A 23,156-nucleotide genomic window follows, 5' to 3' on the forward strand; every position below is an offset into this window, starting at 1 on the left:
GTTGAAATGTTGGTTGAAGTGATAAGCATTGGCCTTTGTGAGTTTTTTGCCTTAACCCTGGGATGACATCCCCTTCCTCCTTTTTCCCCTACTCATCCCTTTTATGGCATGGGGCCGTGTTGGAGCTGTAGGTTCCTCTGGGGCCCCTGGAGACAGGCTCTGGCATGCTGAGTGACCTCAGGAAAATGAGCTGTAGAAAGGAAGGCTTAGCCCCTCCTGTCACCAAGCAGAAGTAGGTGGGGTGCTAGTGGTCAAGATGGTATGTAAGGTTCCAGGGAGGGATGAGGGATGACATTACCGAGTGCCAATTCTCTGCTGGACCAGACACGGTGGAGTACTCCTTTCCTACCCCTGGCTTACAACAGCACTATGAGGAAGGAATTCCTGTGTCCTTTCTAATTGAGATACAATTCACACACCACAGAATTCACCATCTACAGTGTACACATCAGTGGTTTTTAGTATGCTCACATAGTTGCACAACCATCACCACTGTCTAATTCCAGAACATTCCTATCACCCCCAAAGGAAACCTCATATCCTTTCACCATAGCTCCTCATTCTTGCCTCTCCCCAGCCCCTGGCAGCCATTAATCTACTTTCCGTCTCTGGATTTGCCTATTCTGGACATTTCACAGACATGAGATCATATCATATGTAGCATTTTGTGATTGGCTTCTTTCACTTGGCGTAAAGTTTTTCAAGTTCCTCCATGGAGCAAGTATCAGTATTGGTACTTCATTTCTTTTGATGGCTGAGTATGATATTTATCCATTCATCAAGCGATGGGCATTTGGGTTGTTTCTCCTTTTTTGCCTATTATGAAGACTGTTGCTATGAATGGTGTTTTTTGGTGGATGAGGAAGCTGAGCAGCCAGGGAAGGTGAGCATGGAGAAGAGCGGCAGATTGCCCAAGATCCCACGTGGTAGGGGCAGAGCCAGGATCCAGACAGCAGTCTCTCCATGAGACCTGTCTTTCCGTGAGCCGCCCTAGCCCCTCGGTGGGTGACTCAGGACCTGGAGGCTGTGGGAGGTGGTGGGAAGATACCCGCTGATGGCCCTGGTGTCCCACCTCTCTCTGCAGGGGAGCTGCCGTGGCCTCAGGAGACCACCGTGGAGCTGAGCTGTGGTGCAGGGCCACTGCAAGTGATCCTGGGTCCAGGGCAAGCTGCAGTGCTGGACTGTAGTCTGGGGTCTGCTGGACCCCCCACCAGCATCACGTGGAGCAAGGACGGAGGCGCCCTGCCAGAGCTCAACCACCTGCGCTTGCTACCCAATGGCTCCCTGTGGCTGTCCCAGCCACGAGCACCACCAGAGGACAGTGATGAGGGAGCCCCTGGGGCCGTCGCAGTCATTGAGGGCAGCTATTCCTGCCTGGCCCACGGCCCCCTTGGAGTAGTGGCCAGCCAGGCTGCAGTGGTCAAGCTTGCCAGTAAGTGCCTGCATCGGGGGCTGAGCTGAGACCCAGGAAGCCTGGGGTATGGGAAGTGGGATCCCCATTACCTCCTTGCACAAAGCCTGTCTCTTAAGCCCACTCCCCTTTCCCTGCCTCTTGTCCCACTCAATAGGTCCCTTCCTGGTCTGGCTACCTTCTTCCCACCTCTCCTTTTCTTCCTCCTTCTTTTGTTCCCCTTTGAGTTTGAGAGTCTAAGTTGTGTTCTCCCCCAGGAAGCCTGCCAGAAAGGCTGGTAAGAGACTGGGGCACTGGAGCAGGTGGACTGCCTGGAGTCAAGCCCCATCACCCTGCTCACCCCCTCGGGGTTCTCAGGAGGCACAGATCCTCATGAAATAACTTTAGGCCAGAAGAAATGTGCTTCTTACTGCAGGCTGACCATCATGGTGATGTTGGCGGGGGGGCATTGCAATTCATTCTGACACAGTGTCTGACCAGTAATCACCACTTCTCATCCCCCTGCTGCCTCTTCAACTGTCTGTGGGCTGGGACTTGCCCTGCCTGTGCTTCTGTCTCCCTGTGCTTCTGTGTGTCTGTGCACGTGTGCATATGTGCATGTGTGTATGTGTGTTTCACTGTCTATGCCCCCTCTCTTTCCCGTGCTCCTCTGCTGTCCTTGCCCATGTCTCACCGACCTCACCCCCAGCACTCGCAGGCTTCTCTCTACACCCGGAGTCTCAGGTGGTGGAAGAGAATGGGACTGCTCGGTTCGAGTGCCACATTGAAGGGCTGCCAGCGCCCGTCATTACTTGGGAGAAGGACCAGGTACCAGTGGCTGAGGAGCCTCGGTGAGTGTCCTATAGGGGAGTGGGGAGTGGGTCCCAGTGGGCGGGTCAGAGAGGGCCCTGGGATGAGCTCTGGAAGCAGGATACTGAGGGTCACGGTGGCTCCATTTGTCTAGACTGACGTAGGAACAACCATGGGTGGACTCTCAGCTCACTTAGGCCCCAAAGAGAAGCTGGGCAAGCACTTTTTGTTCCCTGCAAAGAATGCCTCCCACTAAGCTATGGAGCTTGGATAGAGAGCAGTGATAGAGTCCTTCAGAGCTTATCTAGTCCAATCACTTGCCTTATTGAGGAGACTAAGGGCCAGAGAGAAGCTACCTTTCTTCCAAGGCCACACAGTGAGTCAGTGGCAGGAAGTTTGTTCCTTAAGAGCACAAACACTGCTGGGAGGCTTTTCTCTCTGCCGGGATCCTCTGGAGGTGCTACCCAGGATGCATAACCTTTTTCCTCTCTCAATTCCAACCCGTGGGGTGCAGGATCTGATAAATAGGGTGGGGGGTTGGTTGTGGAGACCCTTCCCATTTTAACCTGCTCCCTCTTCATCAAGGTAGTGGGTAGGTAGAGTGATCCCAGGGAAGAGTTTCTTGGGTGAAAGAGAAGCAGAATCTAGACCCAGGACTTCTGTGGCCTCCTGGGAAGGCCTAGATGTACCTGCAGCACGAGCAGGAAGCACGAGGCTCATTTGCTTCTGTGGACTTCAAGCTGGCATCACAACAGGATTGTCGCCCTATGGATTCTTACATCTTTGGAAATGTAGCTCCAAGGCCTTTCCCAGCATTCCCCACCTCCCCAGCTCTCTAGCTGTAGTTACCAGCTTGCTCTCTCCTTCTCTCCTGGGGACGTAGGGCTCCTTGGGCTCAGAACACTGGTTTCCAGGTCTCCTGCCTTGAGACTCTGTCTTGAGTGTGTTGAGTTGTCCCAGCTCCTCTGACTTTTGCTCATATCTACGTAGGGGTGGAAGTGAAAGAAATTTCTGGGTGGAAAAGTGACAGGGCACATCCCTGCAACAGTTGTAACAGAGGAAGAAGGGTAGGAAGTCAAGCTGCTGATGTGGATGATTGCTTAGCCTGTTGCTCTTCACAGAGCAACTTCTCACTCAGCTTCATCCTCCCCATGTATAAAATTAAAGGAAAAGAAAAAAAATGAAAGCGTTGGATTAGGTCACTGTTCTTTGTAGAACATTAGTCACTAAAGGTGCTTCTTGAGGAAAAGTATTCTGTGGTCAAATAACGTTGGGAAAACTGCCTCTAAATCCCCCCCTTGGAGTTGACAAGGCTCTGAGAAGCCCTGTATGGAAAGCCTGTTAAGCTCATTGAACCCCGCACTTCCTAGACTCATCTGCCCACAGCCTCTCTTGCTGTGTTAACCCGGTTAACATCCCATGAGTGAGCATTCTAGGGAGCGACACCGGAAGTGCTGACCAGCCTTTGTAGTGCTGGCTGACGCTTTAACTTCTGTGCCTTCCAAATGTGGGGGTTGCTAAGTGAGAACCAAGGGAGAGCCTACTCTTGGCAGCCCCTGGAGAGAGTAGGAGAGAGCGGAGAAATTGCTGCATGTCGAAAGGCATGATAGGCCCCATTTAATGAGAGCTGTTTTCTCCCTTAATCCTTCCCATCATCTTTCAAGGTAGGTATTTCATGTTTTCCATATTTTCCTCTATTTACTTTTAGGTTATATTCCTGGAAGATGGATTTTTCACATTCACATATGCAAAACAGAAGAAACACTTACTGTGCATAGAAAGCCTCTATTAGTTTTGGTGGCTATCCTCTGGAATTTTTATAAATATCCTCTTTTATTTATTTTTTTTAAAGATTTTATTTATTTATTCATAGGAGAGAGAGGGGGTGGGGCATAGACACAGGCAGAGGGAGAAGCAGGTTCCCCATGGGGAGCCCAATGTGGAACTCCATCCCAGGATCCCGGGATCATGACCGGAGCCGAAGGCAGATGTTCAACCACCTGAGCCACCCAGGCACCCCAATATCCTCTTTTAAAATTTGTGTCTTACTGCACATACTGGTTTTTTTTTGTTTGCTTATTTTAAGTAAACTCCCAATGTGGGGCTCAGACTCACGACCCCTAGATCAAGAATCACACATTCTACCTACTGAGCCAGCTGAGGTGCCCCCATGCTGGATTTTTTTGCTCATTCACCTTTTTTCCCAAAACAAAAATGGAATTATAGAGCAACTTCTACTTTTTCTTCACTTAACACACCATGAGCATCCTTCCTGTGGTCTACACATATGGTTATGGCAGATATTATTATCTGGATTGTTTAGTGAGAGAATTGAGGACCAGAGACAGAAGAAACTCGGCCCAGGTCACAGAACTAGGACACAGAGTGTGGGATGCCAGAAACCTGGCACGGATGACACACAGGCCTCTTGTGATTTGGTGGTTGGGGTGGGGAAGCTGCAAGGTCTGAAGAAGTTCATGCTGCAGATGGGCTTAGAAGTCAGGTGGTCCAACTGTGGCTCCGAGCAGAGAAGTGACTTCCCCCAGAGTTTCTCAGCAAACAGTAGGCCTCCCTTGCCTCTCAACATCTAGTTCAGGCATCATTCTACGAAGCCACAGGCCTCTCCCAGAAGTGTGGAGCTGCCAGTTCCTGGGCTCTCAGAATGTTTGCCCCCAAGTCCTCTGAAAAGTGATCCTTAGCTATAAATAAGCCAGGCTAGCATGTCCTAGCACATTGTGTGGGGGAAATAAAGAAATGTCTAAAACAGCAACTTGATTATGCCCAAGGTATGTATTTTTACACATGCCCAGATATAGTACATGTACAAATATGCTATTCATAAGCTCAGCCCAGCGGTTTGGAGGAGACCATATGCCTTGGCGTTGGGTGCACACATGTGCAGTTAATAAACACACTCTGCCAAGGTATATATGCATATTTTTGGAGCTGATGGTGAAGATTAGACCCGAAGGCAATTCACTGGTACTTATACTAATTTCTAATGATAGGGGATAATTTTCTTTCCATGGGAACCAGTAATCAATGAGAGCAATGTTTCCCAAATCCCAGGAATTCACAAACCCCCTTTATAAATTTGGCCATTCTGAAGCCATTTATTCAATCACTTACTTAATACATTTCTTTAAATCGGCTCTCTTTTGTAACTTTAACACGTACTAAAAAGGAACATTATCTCACTGCAGTAAAATGGAAAACCAGCAAGACTTACCATAAATATAAGGTAGTCATAAAAATAAATATGCAACCACTGGGATAAAAAAATGTGTGTCTGGATCCACTTGAAGTCGTTTTGTTATCACCATTCACTCACACTTAAAAACAGAGCATCAATGGACCTCAGTACCTTAGGCTTCCCGGTCCAGCCTTCCACCCTACCCATCTCCCAGTACCCAAGGTGTCTGTCAACCCCCTGTGACCCTCAGCCAGGGTCCCTTTTCCCTAGGTGGATCTCTGAAGGGCTTGGGGTGGGGACTCCTTGATCTTTCTGAAATTCAGAGCAGCTGTGTAGTTTCTACTGTGTACTTCTTCTTATTTATTTTTTTTTAAATAATCTCTATGCCCAACCTGGGGCTGAACCTCATGACCCCAAGATCAAGTGGCTTATGCTCTACCCACTAAGCCAACCAGGTGCCCCTTTGCTGTGTTTTTTGTTTTTTTTTTTTTAATTTTACTTATTTATTTGACAGAGCAGGAGGGAGCACAAGCAGGGGGAGCAGGGAGAGGGAGAAGCAGACTCCCCACTGAGGAGAGAGCCCAATATGGGGCTCAATCCCAGGACCCTGGGATCAGGATGTGAGCCCAAGGCAGACAGATGCTCAATCTATGGAGCCACCCAGGTGCCCCCCTCTGCTGTGTTCTTGAATCCCTTTTGGGAGGCGGGGCAGCAGGCTCAAACTCAGGCTTGGAAAGGGAATGATCCTTTCCTTTTGGAGAGAGGTCGCTTTTCATTTTAGAAGTATTTTGTTTTATTTGAGGTTTGAATTAATTTTACAATAATAAAACATACCAATTCAATGGGAAAAAATTCACCTATCAACTGGACACAGACAGTTGTTACTGTATTGTGATTTTTCCCTTCCCAATCTTTTAAAATATGTGTACAGTTTATATCATTGTAAATGTGTGTTTAGAATCTGCAGTTCTTAGATAGTGTTTGTGTCCATTATCTAATGTGAGCTCCTAATACATTAGGGTTGAGATTTTGAATTAGGCAGGACAGAATTATTTAACCCATTTTTCAGATGAGAAACCCAAGGCTCAGACATGTGATGTCGCTTGGTAAAATCACATCTGCTGAAACCAGTTCTCTCCTCTATGTCACAGCTTCTTTTGTGTGAGAGCTGGGAGTTCCACAAAGTGTTCAAGGGCATATGCCTTTTTCAGTTTCAATTTTTAAAAGTTTTATATTTCCAACCTAATAAATATTCAAGAAAAAAAAATTTAAACACAACAAATAAGCATTCCCGGTGATCGCACTGCCAGAGAAAAACCTCCCTGAATGATGTGAGCTTTACTGCCCTTGACTTTTTCTGTGCATATCCTAACATATCATTTATCTAGTTTCCAAACATAGAACTGCTTCATAAACACTGTTTTGTGACTCCCCCCGCCCCCACTAACCAATATATCTTGGACATCTTTCCAAGGACAGAGCTTCTAAAAACATATTTTAACAAAACAAAAGATTTTAGATGAATAGGGAAAGTGGTTTCATCCCACTTCTGTTGGCTCAGTGATGACCACGTCAGAAGAGAGCTATCCTTTCCTCCCTCCCTCCCTCCCTCCCTCCCTCCCTCCCTTCCTTCCTTCCTTCCTTCCTTCCTTCCTTCCTTCCTTCCTTCCTTCCTTCTTCCTTCCTTCCCATCAAAGTTTCCTGGCCCAGGATTTTACCTCTAGCCACCCTTTCCTCCATGTGCCTTCTCCCCTGCTGGCCCCAGCACTGAGGCAAGCAGCTGCTGGAGCTGAGAGTGAGACACCAGGGCCATAGATGGGTTTGCCTGTGGGATGAGGGAGGGAGTGAAGCAGGTTTATGCTCATTCTCTAAGTCTTTGGGCCATAGCAGTTACCAGGTCTGTGGCCAGAATTTTCTCCCAATACCCTTGAGCTAGTTCTCTCCTGTGTTTGGGTTGTTTCATACCCCGTTTCTCCATGAGCCATGGGACCTTCATCAGGCACGCTACTGCCTCATTCTCTCTCTGACCTTGGCCTAGCCTACATCCAGGGACCAGCAGCGTTTGCTCTATTGAGAAACTGGGACTCTCAAACATGAGCTAATCTTTCAAGAATCATAGATGGAGGATTCAGGAAGACCCACCACCCACCCCCTCCACTTGAACCAGAGCCCACTCCACTTACCATCACCCCAGTGTCCTCTGCAAGGATACAGCCTTGCCTCCATTGCACTATCTCCCAAGCAAGGGCTCCAGACCTTTCTAACCTGAGCTGCTTTCCAACCCTTTAACCAATAGGGCAGAGAATACCACCTTCATCCATCCTTACCACTCCTAGGTAGTGTGTGTATTGACTGGGGCTTCCCAGGGACCCCATCCCTTCCCTAGCCATCTGATGGCTGCTGAGACAGGCAAGTGGGAAGAACATGGGATTTGGCACCAGAAGACCTGGATTCAAGTTTCAACTCTGCTCCAGCTGTGAGTCCCTGGGAAAACACCCTAGTGCCTCTGAAACCTTAGTTTTGTCACCAGTAAAATGGAGGTTGTGATGCCTGCTATCTCTTCAGACTGTTTTGAGGGTCAGATGACATTGTGTGAATAAAAGGGATTTTTATCAGGGAGGGAGAAGGTAATATAGGCAGGGGATAAACAAGTTCATGTTGAATAGAAGGCTATATGATAACTATATGATAAAAAGTAAGTCTCCCACCATCAGCCCCAGGATCCCAGGTCCCCTCCCCAGAGACAACCACCATTACCAGGGACCTTCAGTGCAAGCGTACAAGTGCGTATATCCCCACACACTGTTCTGTACCAAACATACTTTGGAAATTGTCCTGTTTCAGGACACATGAAGCTGCCTCCTTTTTAACAGCTGTCTAGCATTCCATTGTATGAATGTACCCAAACGGATTTAGTTAGCTCCCACCCCGCAGATGGACACTTGGATTATTCCCAGTCTTCCACCATTGTGTAACTGTGCTCGAGTGAATATCATTAAACATGTTTTTGTGTACATGCCTGAGAATATCCGCGGGAGAGAGTCCTCAAAGCAGTGTTGCTGGGTTGAAAGGCACGTGCAGGGTTGATTCGGTTTCAGGCTTGCCCTTGCAGGCAGGTGTATCGATTGGCATGACCAGGACAGGGGGACCTTCCCCCATTCCCTCATCCACATAGGGTGTCCTTAAACCTTTTGATCTTTACCAACCTGATAGGTGAAAATGGTATCTCACAGCTTTAGTTTGTGTTTTTTAGTATGAATGATGCTTGAAAGTGAGATGCTTTGGGTAGTTCAAGCTGGAGGGGGAGGTGGGCCCAGGACCGCTCCCTGCGGAGCTCCTGCCCATCTCATAGGTGCCCTTTCCCCCTTCCCAAGGCTCATCACTCTTCCCAACGGGGTCCTCCAGATCCTGGACATTCAGGAAAGTGATGCAGGCTCCTACCGCTGCGTGGCCACCAACTCAGTCCGCCAGCGCTTCAGTCACGAGGCCGTGCTCAGCGTGGCCCGAAGAGGTACGCGGGCAGGCTGGGCGGGGGAATGGGGTCTTCTGACATCAGCCACGTCAGAGCTGAGAGGTACCTCCTGAGGCCCAGGCTCTGCCTTTAAACAGGTGACAGTGTAGGAGTGCCATTGGACAGGTGCGGTGAGGAAGCCCAGAGAGGGCAGTACCACCTAGCAAGTCAGAGATAGAGCTGGAGCTGGAACCTGAGACTTCAGACTCCCAGGCCTGGGCTCTCTTCCAACAAGATGCTCTGTGCTCCCTAAGGTTGAGTGGGGCATCCCCAGGTAGGGACGAATGGGAGGGAGGGGGGAGGGAAGGCATCCGAAGAGGTATCAGTGCCCTGAAGCCCTGGTCTCCGCCTTCTGGGCATGAGCAGATTCACCCCTTGCTGCTGGCTGGGCACTGCAAATCCAGTTCCCTGCAGTCTGGTGCTCCTGTTCTTTCCATTTCTCTGAAGAGCTCTTGTCTTGGCGTGATGCAGTAGAAAGGGCACAGGCTCTGGGGTCAGAAAGATCTGGTTTGAATCCTGGCCTCTCTGCTTACCATCTGTGTGACCCGGGGCTGTTATCAAATGTCTAGCTCAGGGAGGTTGTGGGAATAGCTGAGATAAGAGTAGAAAGTGCCTGGCACCTAGCAGGTGCTCAATAGATCTCAGCACAGGCCTCCCCCAGCGGCGCCTCACTTGCCTTCCTCTGCCATGACATCTCCCCCCACCCCTGCCCTTCTGCACATCTCTTCGCATCCCCCTCCTCACCCCTCCCACCTCCACTCCATCCTACTTTCCTGTGGTTTAGCTGGTAAGCAGGTCTCTGAGTCCGGTTCACTCTCCCTCCTGTGCTGGAGCCCTTATGGGGGGATGAGGGGGTCTCTGCCTCCACCTGCTGGACAAACCAGGTATTCACCATGCTAACCCTGGGGCCTGGGTCACGGGGAGAACTTGGCAGGGAATCCCTGCTCCTGGAGCTGTCAAGTGGAGGAAACTCGAGCCTACCTCCTCCTTTTCCCACAGGGGAGCCCAAAGCCCTTTGGAGAAGGGACTTGCCTAAGGTCGCACAGTACATTAATGGCAGTGTTGGAGCCAGAACCTATGACTGTAGACTCAAAATCCAGGCTCTAAGTCTACCCAGGACCCTGATGGTCCTCTGCCTGAAGGGTGGGTTCCATTTGGTAGGGGAGATTGGGGGTGGTATGCCAGAGGCCAGGTTATCCCTCTCCTGGCTCCAAGAGAAAGAGCTCTGAGTTCCAGTCCCAGCTCTGCCAAACTCTGCGGCTGCTTTTCCCATCTGTCCAATGAAACCCTGGTTGTTCCCCACCCCATGTGCCTCACCAGCTGACTGTGAGCATCAGGTGAAGGACACCTAATGGTAAGGCTGCTTGCTTGCCTGCCATCTCTCTCCAGGGTCCCTGGCGTCCACCAGGGGGCAGGACGTGGTCATTGTGGCAGCCCCTGAGAACACCACTGTGGTTTCGGGCCAGAGTGTAGTGATGGAATGTGTGGCCACCGCTGACCCCATCCCTTTTGTGTCCTGGGTCCGACAGGGTAAGTGGAGGGAGGTGACCTGAGGGCTTGGGAAAGGAGGACGTGGCATCTCATGTATCCTGGGGTTGGGAAGCTATAAGGGGGATCACTCCATGTCACAGGAACTCCTCTCCCAGGATTGAGGAACACCCGGACAGACTTAGTCTTCAATCAGTGTGGAGTATGTTTCCTTTATGAAGCACTTTGAGTCCACTTATTTAGAGTGGTCTTAATGGTGTTGCAAGTGAATGTGGGAGACTTAGAGTCGGGTGAGACCAGACCCCACTGCTGGTCCACTCGGATTGCTACTGCCTTGTGTGCTTAGCTTCATGCTGGGCGCAGTGAATTAAAAAAAAAAAAAAAAAAAAAGTCAGGTGAGAGAGACAGGAATCCTGCCCTCTCCTCTCATCGTCTGGGTGAGGGAGATAAGATACATACTTAGGAAGAGAGATTTGACAGTATCAGGCAGCAAGTGATAAGTGCCGGGGGGAACTGCGTTACATGAGATGCCATCAGGGTAGTGAGGATGCTGGTCACACAGCACCCTGCCGCCTATGGAGCGCTCCACCCAGCCTCCTGCCAGAGCCTGGAGGAGCCCTTTGAAGGGGGTAGGAGTGAGGACTCTTATTCCCAGTGGACAGATGGGGAAACTGAGGCTCAGAGAGCTTAATGCCCAAACTTTAGAGCTTGTTCTGTTTCTGGTACACCACTTTCTACAGTCCTGAATGGAAGAAAAGCAAGGATTTTTAAAAGATTTTATTTATTTATTTATTTGAGAGAGTGTGCTGGGGGGGAGGGCCATGCAAGAGGGGGAGCAGAGCAGAGTGGGAGGGGAGGGACAGGCAGGCAGACTCTGTACTGAGCAGGGAGCCCAACCCCTCTGAGATCATGATCTGAGTTGAAACCAAGTGTCAGACACTCAACGCACTGAGCACCCAGGCGCCCCAGCAAAGATTATCTTTGTTTCCTTTGTCAATGAGAAGTGACTTTTCCCAAGTTGATGGAAAAAGTAAGTTTTAAACCCCACTTTCTTTACCTTTCCTCTTTGCCTCAGTCTATTAGCCTACACTGTCTCCTTTTCGTAAGTTTTATCTCACGTTCAAAAGGGTATGTAATGATTATGTAGAGTTTAAAGAAAAAAAATTAAACTGAACAACTTCCCACTGAACTGATGAGATTGGACAGTGCTGGTATCTTTGGACTTCCCTGACCTGCACACCTCATTGAACTTGTGACACTTGCCTAGTTAGGGGGAGTCTGGCACCAGCAAGGCCCTATTATTAGGGTAGGTGATGTTGCCCAGAAATTCTGAGTGTTTCTCAAATCCTGACCTTGCATCAGGATGTTGCAGGGAGCTTGTTAAAACTGCAGACTCCCTCCCTTCGTGCTTGGACAGTTTGTGAGCCAAGAATCTTAATATTTAAAACTGCCCTAGGTCCTGCTACTGAAATTGTGGTCTTTGCACCCACCCGCTGCAGCTAGTTAGAAATGCAGAATCTGGGGCTTGCCCTAGGCCTCTGCATCTTAACAAGGTCCCCTGAGAGACTCTGTGATTCGAGTGCACACTGAGGATTTGAGAATTGCTGCCCCAGAGAATCCTGACACTGGTGGTCCTGGGAGCTCCCTCGAAGAAAGTCTGCTAATAGTACTCCTGGACAGGGACTAGGAAGAGAAAGCCTGGAAAAGGATGTCCTTCCTGATGCCAGTCACTGTTCCTTTTCTAGAAACTTACTCCACCAAGTCAGGGAAGAAGCATGGCTTTTTGTTTTGTTTTCTTCTGGTTACGAAGGTCATGTGTGTTTGTTGTAGAAAACCAGGGAAAAGCAGAAATTCCACCACCCAAAGAGATTAAAATAGTTAACATACAAGTGTATTTTCTTCCAGATTTTTTCTTTTTTCTTTTTTTTTTTTGCCTTTTTAAAAGATTTTATTTATTTATCTGAGACAGAGAGTGAGTGAGCAAGAGAGAGGGAGAGAGAGAGAAAGAGCAAGCACACGCATGAACAGGGAGGAGCAGAGGAAGAGAGAGAAGCAAACTCCCTGATGACCAGGGATCCTGATGTAGGGCTGGATCCCTGTACCCTGGTATCATGACCCAAGCAGAAGGCAGACACTTAACTGACTGAACCAACCAGGCACCCCTTTCCAGATTTTTTCTATGCACATGTACATTTTTCCCAGAAATTGGGAGCATGCTATATTTACAAGTCCAAGTCTTACTTTAATTCAACAGTATATCATAACCATCTCTAAAACTGTCTCTTTTTTAAAAAAATGTTTTATTTATTTATTCATCAGAGACACACAGAGAGAGGCAGAGGCAGAGGCAGAGGGAGAAGCAGGCTCCTTGTGAGGAGCGTGATGTGAGACTCAGTTCCAGGACCCTGGGATCACGACCAGAGCCAAAGGCAGATGCTCAACCAGTGAGCCACCCAGGTGTCCCTTTAAAACTTTTTCAAAAAGCAGTTTTAATGACCATATTCCATCATTTGAATATAACTATAATGCAATCTGCCAGTTCCTACCGTTGAATTTTGAAGTCCTTTCCCAATGCCCACTATCAACACCACAGTGATCAGCCCTGTTCATACCTCCCTGGGACAGGTGCCCACAAATGGGATCCCTGGGTCATAGTCAAGGTGGAGCCCCTCTCAGCATTTACCCTTTCTCTGGCAGCTTACCCTTTTTATTTATTTTTATTTTTATTTTTTAAAAGATTTTATTTATTTCTTTGACAGAGAGAGAGCACATGTAGGGGGAGTGGTAGGCAGAGGGAGAGAGAGAAGTAGGCTCCACAAGGAGCAGAGAGCCGGATGCGGGGCTCCATCCTGGGACCTCAGGATCATGACCCAAGCCAAAGGCAGATGCTCAACCGACTTAGTGACCCACGTGCCCCAGCTTACTGTTTTTAAAAACTTTCCCAATTTGATAGGCGAAAATTAATATCTGTGTTTTGGTGTGCATTTCTCTGATTATGTGAAACTGAACACTTTTTTTGTGTGTGTTTCTTGGCCATTTGCATTTCTTCTCTGGATTTTCTGTTCATGTTCAGAAAGCAGGGGCTTTAAAAATGGTTCTCAGTTCAGATTCAAGATAAAAGTCTTGCATATATTCAAATCTTTGGTTCTGGGCAGACCTCTCAGCCATTAGGATAAGACCATACAGGAGGAGTGCGTCCTTTTTTTTTTTTTTTTTTTTATAGATTTATTTATTTATTTATTTATTTATTTATGTATGTATGTATGTATGTATGTATGTATGTATTTATTTATTCATTCATGATAGAGAGAGGCAGAGACATAGGCAGAGGGAGAAGCAGGCTCCATGCTGGGAGCCCCACTCAGGACTCCATCCCGGACTCCAGGATCGTGCCCTAGGCCAAAGGCAGGCGCCAAGCTGCTAAGCCACCCGGGGATCCCCGAGGAGTGTGTCCTTCTTAAGAGAAATCCATTTAATCATAAGGGTAATAGTAATAACTGACTGGTGTACTGAGCACCTGTTAGGTGGCCGCATTGGGCCTGGCCTTCTCACAAACCTGGGTTCCATCCGCACGGCATCCCTCCAGCAAGGGACTCCCCTCTCCCCATTTCACAGGGGGAGACACGAAGGCTCAGAGAGGGTCACTCCTCTAGCAAGTGGAGGAACCTGGCATTCAATTAAGGACTGTTAGCGGGTGGGAAGCCCCCCACCCCCCCATCCAGGGCGCAGTGGAGTAGATGGAGGGGCAGTCCTCTGGGCCCTCCTCCACCGCTCTTCCGTCTCCTCCCCCAGATGGGAAACCCATCTCCACGGATGTCATCGTCCTGGGCCGCACCAACCTACTCATCAGCAGCGCGCAGCCCCGGCACTCGGGCGTCTACGTGTGCCGCGCTAACAAGCCCCGCACGCGCGACTTCGCCACTGCGGCCGCCGAGCTCCGCGTGCTGGGTGAGGCGCGGGGCGGGGGGCACCGGGCAGTGGGGGTCGGGGGAGCCGGCGTGGGGCGGGCCAGCAGGGCCGGGGAACGGAAGCTGGGGAGGGGGGTGGGCAGCTGGGGGTGTTGGGAGGACTGAGGGCCCACCCTGGAGGATGCGACAGGGCCAGCGCTAGGGGGCCGGCACTCAGGGGAGGCGGCTCTGCTGGGGGTGGTGGAGTGGAGGCGGGCAGGTGGGGGAATGGATGGGTGGGATTGGGTGCGGGTGGGGAAAGTTGAGACGGGGAGAGAAGAGGGGTGATCAGGGTACGGCTTGGGGGGAGGGGGGAGGGGACCTAGGTCACGGGACTGAGGGCTAGGGGAGACCGTGCGGTGGTCCGGGTGACGCTCGGGGACGGGGTTGTGCAAGGCCGGGCTAACAGGGCGGAAGGGTAAGTCTCTCGGGAGCGGGTCGCGGAAGGACACGAGAAGCAGGTCACGGTGCCGGCCCGGAGCGAGCGGGGGAAGCCCAGGAGGAGCCAGGGGGCTTCGGGGCGGCTCCGGAGGCCTTGGGGACGCCTGGGCGAGGAGCAGAGGTGGATTCGGCGGCCGGGGGACCTGGGGCGGCCTAGCCCCCGCGGCCCGGGCGCGCCGTCAGCGTGTCCCCCATCCCCCGCCCCCAGCGGCCCCGGCCATCTCGCAGGCACCGGAGCCGCTGTCGCGGACGCGGGCGAGCACCGCGCGCTTCGTGTGCCGGGCGGCGGGGGAGCCGCGGCCCGCGCTGCGCTGGCTGCACGACGGGGCGCCGCTGCGGCCCAACGGGCGCGTCAAGGTGCAGGGCGGCGGCGGCAGCCTGGTCATCACGCAGATCGGCCTGCAGGACGCCGGCTACTACCAGTGCGTGGCCGAGAACAGCGCGGGCACCGCGTGCGCCGCCGCGCCCCTGGCCGTCGTGGTGCGCGAGGGGCTGCCCAGCGCCCCCACGCGGGTCACGGCCACGCCGCTGAGCAGCTCCGCGGTGCTGGTGGCCTGGGAGCGCCCCGAGCTGCACAGCGAACAGATCATCGGCTTCTCCCTCCACTACCAGAAGGCACGGGGTACGTCTGCTGGGGACCCGCGAGGGGGCGCCCTGAGGGCGGCACAAGTTAGGTGACGGAAGGATTGCCGGGTGGGAACTTTTGGGGGTGGGGTGGGACGGGAGGGGAGGGGACGGGAGGGGGCGGGGTGAAAGCCTACGGGAGAGACCCGCCTAGATGTGCCCTAGGCCGCAGTCTTCGAGGCCGTGCTGGAAGGGTTAACGTGTGCGTGGCCCGGTTCCCCCTCAGCCACAGTCTGTTTTGATAGAGGAGAAAGAGGATGCCTTTCCTCCCAGGGAAAATGCCTTGGCATTCCGGGAGCCGGTTTATTAACTGCAGTAGGAGTCATTTCAATTAGACACGAGAAGGAACTTCCTAATTGGTGGAGGAATTAATACAGTGAGACTAGAAGCCAGGGAAGTCTATACTCTCCAGCTCATGTGATCTGGTGATTTAGTTATACACAGACTATTCTGGAGCCTGGGACAATATGAAGGATCCCTAGATAGCCTCCAGCTGGCAGACCTTTGGGGTGGCTCTCTGACAGTCCCTTTGTCCCCTGTGTCACTGCCCCAGGCATGGACAATGTGGAATACCAGTTTGCAGTGAACAATGACACCACAGAGCTGCAGGTTCGGGACCTGGAACCCAACACCGATTATGAGTTCTACGTGGTGGCCTACTCCCAGCTGGGGGCCAGCCGCACCTCCACCCCAGCGCTGGTCCACACCCTGGATGATGGTAGGGCCTCTAAACCTTCAAGAGGCACCTTGGGTTCCAAAAAATTCCCTGGGGATGGTAGCTCGCTTCTTTTTACCAGCATATGCCAAGGCACGTTTACCTGCCTCTTACCATCTTTTGTGCCACGTAAGGGGGTGGATATGGATTCTTCCCAATTTAGAGTTTGGGAAACTGAGGCCCAGAAAATGAGAGTGACTTGCCCAAGGTCAGTAGTACAGCTGGGACTTGAGTCCAGGTCTTGATTCCCTATGTCATATGGCCCTTTTCAATACCCATGTACCATCCAGTCAGGCAGGGGCCGGTGACGTGAACCCACTGGATGTAGAAGATTGTGCCCCAAACCTTTTTCTGGCTTTGGGGTTGGAAGGATATCCCCTCATATCCAGTTTGGGGCTCCCCTGAGAGGCTCCCTTTCCTCCCTCAGATCCTGGTCCTGGGCCTCCTTCTGACTTGCTGTGTGACCTGGGCAAGTCTCTGACCGCTCCTGGGCCTCACCTTCCACGTCGGTGGAGCAGAGCTCACCCTGATGTTCTTCTGTCTCAGTCCCCAGTGCAGCGCCCCAGCTCTCCCTGTCCAGCCCCAACCCCTTGGACATCAGGGTGGCGTGGCTGCCCCTGCCTCCCAGCCTGAGCAATGGGCAGGTGGTGAAGTACAAGATAGAGTACGGTTTGGGAAAGGAAGGTAAGTGGGGGCAGGGTGAGGGCTCCCCCTAGCTGGGCATTGTTGATAGGAAGGGCTGACCAGAGTAGCTGTGGACCCAAGCAGAGGTCAGGGGATGTCTGAGGCAATGAGGCAGAGCTGTGGAGTAGAGAAATAGGAACCTGGACAAGAGGAGTATGGTCTGGGTGTAGGGAAGCCAAAGAGGCAAAGCTCCTGACGGAGGGAGGTCTGGGTTGTAGCCCCACCTCCTCTACAGCTATAGTGGATAATGCTGTTAAGTTCCTGCCTCAGTTTCCTCATCTGTGAAATGAGGCGAGTAGCCTAGGTAATCCCTGGAGTCCCTTCCAATTCAAAAAGCAGATAAGGGATGGGCAGTGGAGGGCATGCTTGCAGGTTTGAGGAAACAGCATTGGGGAGGATGTGTTAGGGCAGATGTAGGTGATTTAGGGGAGAGGATATGAAAGGTATAAAGAGTTAGGGGAAGACAAGTGGCTGGGGGCTAGGGTGAGAGTGAAGAAGTTGGGAAGGGTGAGGAAGGGGGCTTAGGGTGGTCACCAGGGTTCCAGAAGGCGGTGCCTGATGGCCTTCAGAGACAACCCCTTGCGCCTGCGGTCTAGTGTGTGCCTAAGGGGATGATGACAGTTCAAGGGGAAGTGTGCAGTCCACGCCATGGTTCTCTCCACTCTGAGCTGAAGCCGATGGCCTGCGTCAGCCCAGGCCAGAGGCACAGGAGTCAGCTCTGGAGCTGTAGAGTCCGTCTAGGCACCAGGGCTTCAGTGCTCAGAGGGCCTCAGGCTCTCATGGGCACTGAGGAACTGGGATCTGGGGTAGAGTAGCTGGTATGGGGACGTTGAGGAGTCATGGTCCTAAGGTAGCCACCCTGCAGCCATATTTTCTGTCCCGGCAGATCAGGTTTTCTCCACCGAGGTGCCTGGAAATGAGACACAGTTTACACTGAGTGCACTTCAGCCCAACAAGGTGTATCGAGTTCGGATTTCGGCTGGCACCGGGGCTGGCTACGGGACCCCTTCCCAGTGGATGCAGCACCGGACGCCCAGTATGCACAACCAGAGCCACGGTATGGGGTTTGAGGGGAGAGGAAAGATAGTGTGTGTGACCATGTGGGTGTACATGTGCCTTTGGAACAGAGGCCCAACCACCCTCTCCAATCAGAGACCTTCCATGGCTCCCCCTGTTTGACGGGTAAGGGAAGCAGGTGTAGAGGTGAAGGCTGGCCTTTACAGACAAACCTGGCCTCCAGTGTCCCTTCTCTCTGCTGTGTGACCTTGGACAAACCATTCACAGCTCTGAGGCTTCCCTTTTTTTTTTTTTTTTAATTTTTATTTATTTATGATAGTCACACACAGAGATAGAGAGGCAGAGACATAGGCAGAGGGAGAAGCAGGCTCCACGCACCGGGAGCCCGACGTGGGACTCGATCCTGGGTCTCCAGGATCGCGCCCTGGGCCAAAGGCAGGCGCTAAACCACTGCGCCACCCAGGGATCCCTCTGAGGCTTCCCTTAATGCCAAAGGTGGCATGAGGATTAATAATGCATTGTAAACACATGTTTAGTACTTAATAAGAACTTGTTAAATAGTCATTGCTTCCGCCAATTCGGATTGTCAATTTTGTCGAGAGGCCCAATAATGGAATGATTAAGGGCAGATAGAACCTGGCACCCATACTATCTGTATGACATTGGACAAGTTAATTAACTTCTCAGTTTTATTATCTGTAAGATGGAGACAATAGTATTTCTGTCATTTTATGGGTTTCTGAGAATATAGTTAAAACACACGTACAAGGTCCTTAGAACGGTGTCTGACACATAGCAAGGCCCCACTCTTAGGCTCCGCGTAGGCTCCTGACACCCATGGCTCCTTTCCAGCCTCAGCAACCCCTGTGACCCTCCCTTGCCTGTCCGTACCCATGCATTCATTCATTCATTCAGAAGAACCAGAGCCCTGTGCTGTGCCATATACTGTCACTCCTACGCCAGGGGTGCTCTTTGCTAACCTCTTTGCAAACACCCAGGAGACGTCCCTGCATTCTCAGCACTTGGCATGTAGAAGAATGAGTTCACCTCTAGCCTGAGCCCAGGCCTGGCACTAAGGGTGGTGGCTGAGTGCGACGCACTGGGAGGAGGTTGGCAAGGCTCTCACTCAGTGCTGGCTTCCTGCTTTTGGCTTCTTCCTGCCTCATCCTCTTCTCCCATCCCTGCCTTCCTTCTCATTCCCCATTCTCTCACTTCTTCTTCCCATCCTGCTCCTCTGCCCCCAGTCCCTTTTGCCCCTGCAGAGTTGAAGGTCCGGGCAAGGATGGAGTCCCTGGTGGTGTCGTGGCAGCCGCCCCCCCACCCCGCCCAGATCTCTGGCTACAAACTCTACTGGCGGGAGGTGGGGGCCGAGGAGGAGGCTGGTGGTGAGAGTCCCCCAGGGGGCCGTGGAGACCAGGCCTGGGATGTGGGGCCTGTCCGGCTCAAGAAGAAAGTGAAGCAGTATGAGCTGACCCAGCTAGGTGAGGAGGGCTGCAGGAGGGAGTGAGACAGATTTAGCCTTGGGTGGGACCTGGGCAGCTGGGCATGGGAGCTGGGAACGGGACACTCTCTGGGATGAAAGGGTGGCCTCAGAGGCCCCTCTAGCCAGTGACCCCCATGACCTTCCCCAGCCCCTGGCCGGCTGTACGAGGTGAAGCTTGTGGCATTCAACAAACACGAGGACGGCTATGCGGCAGTGTGGAAGGGCAAAACAGAAAAGGCTCCCACGCCAGGTGAGGAGGCTCAGGAAGCAGCGGGAGGAGGGCTCTGTCGAGGGGTCTGTGTGCTACTGCCTTCCCCTTTCCTCTGGGCCAGTCCTAGTGGTCAGCCATCCAATAGCCTCAGCCTCCCCCAGTCCCATTCTCCAAGGCTCAAAGGGCCTCTTCTAGCCCCAGAAGCCTCTGCTGCAGAGAGAAGTTTCAGTTAGTGCAGTGCCTTACAGGCGTGCCACTGGATTTTCATCATCCATGGCAGTGGTAATTTGGAAGGTTTGAACAGAGAGAAATCCCATGGTTGATCAGTAACTCCTGACCCTGTTTGACCTTTAAACATTTTTAAAAAACACATCCACCTACATTACTATCTATCAGATTATCCCTCCACTCTATGCTGGGAGAGTGTCCCTCTGTGGCCCATCGGGAAACTAAGCCTCAGAGAAATAAAGGGATTTGCCCAAGGTGGCACAGAGCCTAGACTAGAACGAGGTCTCCTGACTGCCTGACAAAAGTCTGTCCGCTGTAGTATGCTGCCCCGTGGCTCTGCATGGGCTACCCCATTTGCCCATCATGACACCCCCTCACCCCTTACTTCCCAAGGCTGATTTTCAACCATGTATGTGGTTTTGCCAAAGGAGCACTCAACCAGGAACCAAGAAACCTAGCTTCTAATTCCAATTTGTTCACTCAGCAAATATTTCACTGTCTACTAACCTGTTCTGGAAATTTAGTGATGAACAGTGCAGATAAGGTACCTGCTGTCATGGAGTTTATTTTATTCTGTATTGATGTGATAAACACACCATCCTATAATATATAATACTTACTATATGTCTTAGTTCAAGCTGCCGTTAAAAATACCCTAGATTGGGTGGTTGAAACAAGCATTTATTTCTCAGAGTCTTGGAGGAAGTCCAAGATCAAGGCATCAGCAGACTCAGTGAATGGTGAGAGCCCACTTTCTGGTTCATAGACCATAAGGCATCTTCTCACTGTGTCCTCACGTGGCAGGAAGGGCTGGAGAGCCTTCTGGGGGGCTCTTCCATAAGGGCACAGTTATGGGCTGAACGTTTGCACGCCCTTCTTCCCCCCAATTCATACATTGAAACTACTCTCCAATATGGTGTATTAGGAGATAAGTAGGGTTAAATAATTATGATCTGGAGGGGGGGGCCCTTAGGAAATCACACCCTTATAAAAATCACAAGAGAACTCGCTTCCTCTCTCTGCTCTCCTCCATAAGGTCATACAACGAGAAATTGGCAGTCTGTAACCCACACATGGGCTCTTTACCAGAACTTGAGCATGCTGGCATCCTGGTCTCAGACTCTGGCTTCCACAACTGTGAGAGATAAATTTCTATTGTTTGTAAACTACCCAGTGTGTGGTACTTTGCCCGGAGGGACGAAGATAGGCACCAGTCCTGTTCATGAGGGCTCCACCACAGATTCCAGTCTCAACAGATGAACACAAACATTGAGTCCATAACAATGTGCCACACACTTTTCTATATCCTTAACAAGTATTGGCTAATTTATTTTATTTTATTTTTTTTTAATTTTTATTTATTTATGATAGTCACAGAGAGAGAGAGAGGCAGAGACACAGGCAGAGGGAGAAGGCAGGCTCCATGCACCGGGAACCTGATGTGGGATTCGATCCCGGGTCTCCAGGATCGCGCCCTGGGCCAAAGGCCGGCGCCAAACCGCTGCGCCACCCAGGGATCCCAGTATTGGCTAATTTAATGCTCATCACAACAGTATGAAGGAGGTACTGTTAATCGGCCCCACTGACAGAATAGGGAATGGAGGCATAGAGAGGTTAAGTAGCTTTTCCCAAGTCACACAGCGAGTCTGTGACAGAGCTGGAATTGGAACCAGGGCAAACCTGGCTCCAAAACTAATCACCATAATTTGCTGCTTCTCTCTAGTACAGTTTGCTGTACATATGACCTTGGCAAAAATCTCTTTAATTCTTGGGAGCCTCAGTCTCCTCATCTGTGAAGTGGGAATGTTGCTACTCAACCCACAGGATCAGAAGACAGAGGGTGAAAAAAAAGTGCCTTGGAACTGTGAACCACCACCCATATTTCAGGATGAGTGTCCTTCCTCCTTTTCATACGCTCTGTTTTCACCTTCCAGACTTGCCCATCCAGAGGGGACCACCCTTGCCCCCCGCCCATGTCCATGCTGAATCAAACAGCTCCACGTCCATTTGGCTTCGGTGGAAAAAGCCAGACTTCACCACAGTCAAGATTGTCAACTACACTGTGCGTTTCAGCCCCTGGGGGCTCAGGAATGCCTCTTTGGTCACCTATTATACCAGGTGGGGAAGCCAGGGGGTTGGGGGCAGCAGATGTTGATGCGGGGAGGGACCTCGGGGATTCAGGAACCTTTCATGGTTTGCATGTTACCCTGGGGCACACAGAGTCTGATGCCCTGATGGTGCCAGGTGGAAAGGGGAGTCCATCCTATCCCATCCCCTCACAACAGAGCCTCACACTCAGCCTTAGGGAACGTGATGCACAATGGACCATTTCTTCAATCTCAGAGACCTCCTGACATGACAGGGAAGAGACAGCCCAGATGCTCTCCTGAAAGAGCCCCCCAGTCAGATGGAGAGGCACAGCCTCTGCCCTGAGGACCTGCTGGTTAGGCAGAAGAAAAATTACATAAAAGTATAATCAAAAACACAATAAAGCAAATAAAACAGAATAAAATAGAGAAACATGGTAGATATGTACAACTGCAGCCAAAGTACATTAAGTCAAGGAAAAGATGCATCAGAGATGGATCCTTGGGTGGACGATGACTTGGATTAATCCGGGAAGGTTTCCTGGAGCAGAGGGCCTAGTCTGCAGATTGGACAGACTGCCCTGGGAGCAGCATGCATCCAGACTTCTCTGTAGGACTCTTGGGTGGTGTCAGTGGCCTCCAGGCCAGTGAGTAGATTCCCCACCCAGGGTAGGGGCTGGGGCTGGGCTGGGGTGGGCGAGTGGATTTGGACGGGCCTGCCCCGCTAGGAGGGTGTGCTAGTCGCGTTTCTCACCTCCACAGCTCTGGAGAAGACATCCTCATTGGTGGGCTAAAGCCATTCACCAAATACGAGTTTGCGGTACAGTCTCACGGTGTGGACATGGACGGGCCCTTCGGTTCCGTGGTGGAACGCTCCACCCTGCCTGACCGTGAGTGGCCCTCTTGCCACCAACCCCCATCTTTTACCCCACTCCTTCTTACCCCAGTGGCCCTCTTTTCTAATTTGTCCCTCGGAACCCCATATCTCTCTACCCTTGGCTTTGCGTTTATGTAGGCCAGTCCTGTGCTGGTCTTAACCATTTCCTCATACACATAATGAGATTTAGAGGAGTGGCTTGTTTTATAAGACTGCCAAGACCTCACTGAGCTGGTGAAAAGGCACCAGGTTAGGGAGGCAGAGGTCCTGGACTCTGCATTTGGGTCTCCATCCTGTCCTTGGCACACAGGGAGGCTAGGGCAGGTGCCTTCCCCCTTGGGCCCCGTGTCCCCACCTGTAAAAAGAAGGGATGGAGCCATTTGTGGTGCAAGTCTGTGACTCTGGAACCTCTGAAAATGGCATTCCAAGACAAATGAACTTTTGTTCTCA

At 51.4% G+C, this 23,156-nt stretch overlaps 1 protein-coding gene across 4 annotated transcripts in view; it reads left to right on the forward strand.

Moving 5' to 3' along the window:
• The window catches only part of IGDCC4 (immunoglobulin superfamily DCC subclass member 4), a 40,604-nt gene that overhangs the window by 8,417 nt on the left and 9,031 nt on the right, over nucleotides 1–23,156 (forward strand). The window contains exons 2-14 of one of the 4 annotated variants that reach the window (XM_041745441.1): nucleotides 1,085–1,432; nucleotides 2,100–2,241; nucleotides 8,768–8,904; nucleotides 10,294–10,434; nucleotides 14,185–14,340; nucleotides 14,989–15,402; nucleotides 15,958–16,122; nucleotides 16,666–16,803; nucleotides 17,690–17,860; nucleotides 19,065–19,301; nucleotides 19,452–19,553; nucleotides 21,677–21,860; nucleotides 22,592–22,719. In XM_041745441.1, coding sequence (XP_041601375.1) covers nucleotides 1,085–1,432; nucleotides 2,100–2,241; nucleotides 8,768–8,904; nucleotides 10,294–10,434; nucleotides 14,185–14,340; nucleotides 14,989–15,402; nucleotides 15,958–16,122; nucleotides 16,666–16,803; nucleotides 17,690–17,860; nucleotides 19,065–19,301; nucleotides 19,452–19,553; nucleotides 21,677–21,860; nucleotides 22,592–22,719 — 2,463 coding nt within the window. Of the gene's footprint in view, nucleotides 1–1,084; nucleotides 1,433–1,668; nucleotides 2,242–8,767; nucleotides 8,905–9,195; nucleotides 10,048–10,293; nucleotides 10,435–14,184; nucleotides 14,341–14,988; nucleotides 15,403–15,957; nucleotides 16,123–16,665; nucleotides 16,804–17,689; nucleotides 17,861–19,064; nucleotides 19,302–19,451; nucleotides 19,554–21,676; nucleotides 21,861–22,591; nucleotides 22,720–23,156 lie in introns of those variants that run through there. The other 3 variants (XM_041745443.1, XM_041745442.1, XM_041745444.1) reach the window with 3 other exon arrangements.

Source organism: Vulpes lagopus, chromosome 2, assembly GCF_018345385.1.
Source record: "Vulpes lagopus strain Blue_001 chromosome 2, ASM1834538v1, whole genome shotgun sequence".
Taxonomy (NCBI): Eukaryota; Metazoa; Chordata; class Mammalia; order Carnivora; family Canidae; genus Vulpes; species Vulpes lagopus.